General features: G+C 42.5%; 1 protein-coding gene across 2 annotated transcripts in view; it reads right to left on the bottom strand.

The window, feature by feature from the left end:
• Positions 1–578: 578 nt before the first annotated feature.
• SGCD (sarcoglycan delta) overlaps positions 579–6,413 on the bottom strand; it is a 414,044-nt gene continuing 408,209 nt past the window's right edge. For both annotated transcript variants that reach the window (XM_067732381.1, XM_067732382.1), the window contains exon 8: positions 579–5,957. In XM_067732381.1, coding sequence (XP_067588482.1) covers positions 5,784–5,957 — 174 coding nt within the window. In that variant the 3' untranslated portion in view covers positions 579–5,783. The remainder of the gene's footprint in view (positions 5,958–6,413) is intronic.

Genomic DNA, 6,413 nt, shown 5'->3' with positions numbered 1-6,413 from the left:
ACTACTTGTTGGGCAGAAGTTAAGGAGACAGCATTGCTGTCGGTGTGTTTGAGACTGTTTACTGATGGGTTTAATAACATCGTTAATGCTGTTCCGACATCACACCTCCTGTCAGCTCTTGTTTTTTCAAGGGAAGATGCTAACTTCCTACTCTGTTAGTATCTATAAAAGAAAGGGGGGGGGATAAAACCAAAGAAACTAGCCCATGGAGCATGGGTCACCCCACATGGGATGTTTTCTTTTATCCTTGTGCTCTAACAATGCTCAAAGGAGGACCTCCCACAACTAATTCTTTTCCCTTTGCCATTCAGACCTGTCTTGAGAAATTTCAAGGACTCTATTATGAAGAAAGCTTTTAAGAACCACAGAAATCACATTGCTTTTGAAAGTGCTAATGCATGCGGTGTGCCTTGCCCGCTGAAGCAGCGGCTTCAGAGTGCTTTATCTCTTATCAGTGGTCTGGCTTTGTGAATGAGAAATTCAGAGGCAACTGTGTAATGTTAAATTCTGATTACCACAAAGAAAGAGATGCATCTGACATCCCAGTGCAGTAGCTTTGACTTTTTTTTTTTTAAATTAAATTATTTATTTATTTACTTTTGGCTGTGTTGGGTCTTCGTTTCTGTGTGAGGGCTTTCTCTAGTTGTGGCAAGTGGGGGCCACTCTTCACGGCGGTGCGCGGGCCTCTCACTATCGCGGCCTCTCTTGTTGCGGAGCACAGGCTCCAGACGCTCAGGCTCAGTAGTGGTGGCTCACAGGCCCAGTTGCTCCACGGCATGTGGGACCCTCCAGACCAGGGCTCGAACCCGTGTCCCCTGCATTAGCAGGCAGATTCTCAACCACTGCGCCACCAGGGAAGCCCCAGCTTTGACTACTTTAATGGAAATACGTTGGGACTAGGGGAGCCTTCCAAGGAGGAGAAAGTGATGAAAGACCAAAAGAAAGACATTTTATCTTTGAGATAAAAGGCCTGTTTCCTATGGTTGTTTCTTTTATTATGACTTTTCCGCCCCTGCTACTGGGGCATCATGCAAATGTATCATTCCAGGAACTGCTGTGTTATCCTTTTTGTGCCTAAGATTTCCTGGAGCAGAGGAAAGAGAGGAAAGGGGTTTTGTTTACAACTCAACTTAGATTCTCACCTTTCAGAGAGCCTTAAAAAATAAGGATCAAGTGCTTAGATGGGTATTTACCTCCTTGGTCTAAACATCAGGCTACCTTTTGCCTAAAATAAACAAATGCAAGACACTGTCATGTAGCTGTTCCTGTGAAAGGCCAATTTGATCCTCTTTTAGTTGAATACAGATAAAATGCTGAAGGACTCCTTTAACTAATGCTGATTAGGGTCTGGTAAATGGTATTTTTATTTAAAAAAAAAAAAAAAAAAAAACACCTTTCCTCCCTAACAGGAATACTCATACTTACAAAGAATCATTCATAACTGATGCTATTTTAACAATATTAAATATGAGTATAACGCTTTGGATTAGCAATAGGGATGCTGAGTGAAGGGACAAATCTCAGGTAGGAACCTGCCTTACCGCACAGAGGCAGTGATGCTGGAATTCAACATAGATCTTTTTTTTTTTTTTTTTTTTTTTGTAAATCTCCTACGCCAAAGAACAAAGACCCAGATCCTTGGAAACAACATCAAACTGGCATTAATCTGGTCCCCGCCCTCCACAAATCCCAGCAACAGATTCATGAAATAATTCTACATTTCTCTGTCCTACATATTTTCAGATGTTCCTTTGAATATTTCTAATTATTTGTTGGTCCCACCAGCCCTTCAGGCCTGATGTGGTTGTAGGAAAGCGAGTCCTCTGTGGGTGTGAATAACCGAGGTGATGGATGCCAAAAAGATAGGTTAAGTCAAAAATATTCTTCAGGGGACCATGGATTGGGCATCTTTCTGGAATATGGGAAGGTGAGATGAAAACCTCTAGGCGGAGATTGCAGAAATAGTCTCTTCAGGAAAGAGAATCTAAATCAAAGGACCCCTGCTTCACTTCTTGTCACACAGTGATGCTGACTGAAGGAACCCCTTATATTTATATATGAAGGGTTCTAGGAAGAACCTTTTGGAGGATCACAGCTTTCCTCTTCCACTAAACCCTTCCCTAATTCCGTCTTCCCTGTTTGCAAGAATCCTGTGAGCCTGTGTTTCTCAGACAAGTGGATCTCTTTTACATGCAGTGTAAGGCGGACCATCTTTTCTATAAACACATATTTATATTCCCAAGCGTGCATGGAAATGTAGTGCTGCTTTCTCTCCTGCTGTGTCCAACACAAATGAGGCTACAAATGACCTCTGTGTCAGGAGTCAGCAAACTTTTACTAAAGAACCAATTAGTAACCATTTTATGTTTTGTGGGCCAAGAGGTCTCTGGCACAGATATTCAACCCTGCTGGTCCAGTATGCAATCAGCCATACATAACAAGTGAGTGGACGGATGTGGCTGTGTTATAATCAAACTTTATTCACAAAATCAGGTGATGAGTCCCATGTGGTTTCGGGACCGGAGTTTGTTGACCCCTGTGCTAGAGTCAAGCCTCAAGCAATCTTTGGTCTATGGTGCTGGATATACAATGGAAATGATCCAAGGGAAAACCGACCTAAAGCAAGTTAAAAGCCAATTCAAGTTTATAGGCTCTGTCTCTTGGGTAACAGAAAGATACAGCTTTGTATCAAGTTTCCACCTGGACTGATGTCACCAAAAGGGCTTTTGAAAATCTGTTAAGACTAAACTTTAACAACTTATTGAGCAGATATCCAGTAGAAGTAGGTGCTAAACATATTTGGAGATCAACTTTTAACTTATAAAACTTTTCTGAAGAATATTAACGTACTGGAACTTCTAGAATATTGAAAATTCATGTAAACTCTTTGTTATGCCACGCACTGCTTAATATACTGAGAGATGTGATTTTCTAGAAGATATTGTATATAAGATTAGAAAGGATCTCAGTTTTATAAATTAAAGGTATCAGACTTTAATGTAAAAGAGATTTTTTTTTCCAGAATTCAGGTAAAACTTTTTCTCATGACCATGGACAGGTATTCTAGTTGGAGGAAGTTGGGAGAAAAAAAATGTACATTGAAGGACTTAATATGCAATTACTGAATTCTAAAGTCTGAACTGAAATACATAATTTAATCCACGCCAAACTGCCTGCTCATTACCTGATATACCGTAGTCACTTAGCACAAATGAAAATCAGAATTTTCTATCATGTCTGTCCCCAGAGGTGCTTGATTTCTATTCGTGGTTGCTATTGATTCTATTCTATTTGTGATCTGAGTATATTTAGGATTAATTTTTGCAAGTGGCATCACACCAGTCTTTTTTATTGGCATAAAATTTCCAAGGTGCTGATCTCAGACTTTCATTTAACGATTAGAACAAAATTAGATGAAAGCGGTTCAGGGAACCTTCCGTTTCTTTGTCATCCTTAGAATATGTACTTGAGATGACAAAATGCAAAGACGGTCTGTCTGCTTAAAAAACAAACAAACAAAAACCTCTGTCTTCAGGTACTTGGCCACAAAGGACCTTATAGGTACTACTGTTGATCTGAAAGATATGGGGTAGATGCTCCCAGACGCCAAGGAGGGCCTTTCCTGGCTTGGAAAAACTCTGGGTGTGGTACATGCAGATTCTGGCGGTGTGATCCTACAGGATATAAATACTACTGAGCCAGAGCAATTGCATATCTCTTTATGGTTTTCCTTTTTAGACCCTAGTGCTGCACACTAAGCAATCTTACGGTCTCACCCTCGAGCAACCCAATTCTTCTGTACGGATATTAGGCAGGAGTGACTGGAGGGACCCTGGGGTCCGGGAGCCAGCAGGGCCACTGGTCAGGCTGGAACCATCCCTCCTCCCCCCACTTCTAAGTGACTAAGGAACACACAGCTTGCTTTTACCTTCCACACGTGCAAAACTCAGCCCGATGCTTGAGTGTCATCTCAAAAATACCAAACCTCTTATTCATTTCCTATAGCACATCTCCCCACTGCTTGTGAAGTAAGAAAAAGCAGAACCCTGTTGAGGAAAAAAAAACAACAACAAACAGATGCCATTCAGGCCTACAAATATGACTTCGTTTAGGACTGTGGGGCTACTGCTTGCCAAGTGGCATCCAGGATGGTCGAAAGCAGTTACGTCTCCCTTCCAGGCCCCTGGGCGTCCACATCTGTCAGCCACTTGGTTTGCCTACTAGCTGTTGAGATGCCCAGTCATTGTGAAACCCTTCCCCTCCAATCACTCAAAATAAACTACAGGTAACACAAGATAAATATTGGATGTGCTTCTCCTTGCTGAGTGCATTGTCGTAAGGCATAGGCACGTATCCCCCTCTTTGAACAGAGATAGTGTAATCCCCTGTCCCAGCACAAGAGCTGGCCAGGGTGACCCTGGAGCACGATGATGAAAGTGGGGTGATGGGAGGTAGCTGATGGCGGGAATTAGGGAGCTGCTTCCGCATACGGGGCAGTGGGTACCGTTGGGCCCCCCGGCGACACAGTGATTCTAATAAAGACACTTGACTCAGTCTATATTAATTTTCAGCGAGCATTTCTGGGGGCATGTGGTACTTTAGATCTGTGATTCTTGGGTCACTGTTCTTAGAGAAGACAATGGTCAACTTAGGAAAATGAATATCCCAATACTGAACAAATATATAAGAAGATTGAAGGCAGAGAGTTTGTGCATACTTTTAGAAATGAAACGCATGCCTCTAAATTACCTACCAGTCCCCAGAAACATATTTTAAAATAATTTGGTTTCCTTCGCCACTCTTTGATTTCCGTCTCCCAATAGCTTCTCTTGGGGGTAGGGGTTCCACTCTTAAAGATCTGGATTGACGTGATCATTTTGGGTAGCAGTCTGTTGGATAAAGTCAACAGGAGTGAGGATGTAACAGATTTTGAGCCATTTTTTCACTTCAAACAGAGACCTATTGCCCATTTATTCTTAGTCTGTCAGGCCATCGAGGAGCTTCTAGCCGACTGAGGAGCAACTGTTTTCCTATTTTGTGCTGACTCACAGCTCCTGTTTTGACTGTGGGATAATACGTGAGTTTGAAGGAAGTCATAAGCTCGCAGGAGTTGGGTGAGCCTTTCAAACTTTGCTAAAATCCATCCTCCTAGTTCATCCAACCACAAGAGCCCAATACATTTGGATGCAAAAGTAGCACAGCCATGTTGAGTTCCTCTATCTGACTTCTACGGCACTGCCCCACCCCTGACTTGAAGGGGGGGAAGTTGGCCAGCTGCACAAAAGCTAATAAAGTGTCTGCTTTTACTACAAGGGTCTCAGCCCTTGGGTGTGACTTGCAAATTCCCGCCATCACTGCCTTGTAATGACACTAGAGGAAAAGACAGGCTGTTACTCACACGTGTAGGCGAATATTCACTAAGTGTCGATACACTGTGTGATTCTGCAGGGTCTGGGGAATATGGGGCCCGAATTAGTGTTTTGATTTTATCATGTATGTGGTGGGGTTGGGATGGCAATGACAGTGGATATCACAGGGTCACCCATGGTTCCTTTTGTACTGAAACCTCATTTTATACAGAGGATATATATATTTATTTATATATATTTATATATATTTATATCACCCACACACGCAAACTCACACACACACACACACACACACACACACACACAAAAGGTCTTTGATAGGCTTTCTGTGTTCTAGTAAAAATAGCTGGCAGCCAGGGTCTAAAGCCGAAAAAGGCCTGGATGCTGCCAACAATGTCCACTATGCATCGTCTCTCACAGGCAGACACTCGTGTTTATCTGACAAGTGGAACCGGTTCCTGCCTGGGACAGGAATAATCTCCCATTGGCGCAGACGCAGATCTCGAAGACCTTCTGCCTTGTTCCTGTGGGCGTGTAGGATCCATGAGGCAGTCTAGGTAGTTTGATTTTCGCAGCATCTAACTTAATCTAAAGAGAAGAGACAGGAAGGAAGAGTTAGAGCCTGTCATTTATCCTCTTGACATTCCGAAACAGGGGATGAATGTTCAGTTGAAATCAAACGAGCACCTACTATGTGTTTAGAATTGTTGGCACTGGGAATTCAGGGATGAACAAGACAGATAAAATCTCTACCCTCCCAGAAGCTTGTATTCTAGCCAGACAGCGTTGCACTGGCAACGTCATGTATATATTAGCATTTCGTAAAAGTGTATCATGTAGAACGTGAAGGGATTCCTAGAGTGAAGTAAACTTGGAAATGACGGGGTAACAATTTTCTTTAGTATGGGACTTCTCAGACCCTAAATACATCTATGTGCACGGTGGGCCTTCAAGAATATGCAGTACTTCCAGTCTTAAATGATGGTCAAGATTATAACTGATTCCTCCAGGGTCCACATTCTGATAGCTGTTCAACTGTATCTG

The sequence above is a fragment of the Pseudorca crassidens genome, chromosome 3, assembly GCF_039906515.1.
Source record: "Pseudorca crassidens isolate mPseCra1 chromosome 3, mPseCra1.hap1, whole genome shotgun sequence".
Classification (NCBI taxonomy): domain Eukaryota; kingdom Metazoa; phylum Chordata; class Mammalia; order Artiodactyla; family Delphinidae; genus Pseudorca; species Pseudorca crassidens.
Note: the sequence above shows the minus strand (reverse complement) of the source record. Positions and strands in the feature narration are given on the sequence as shown.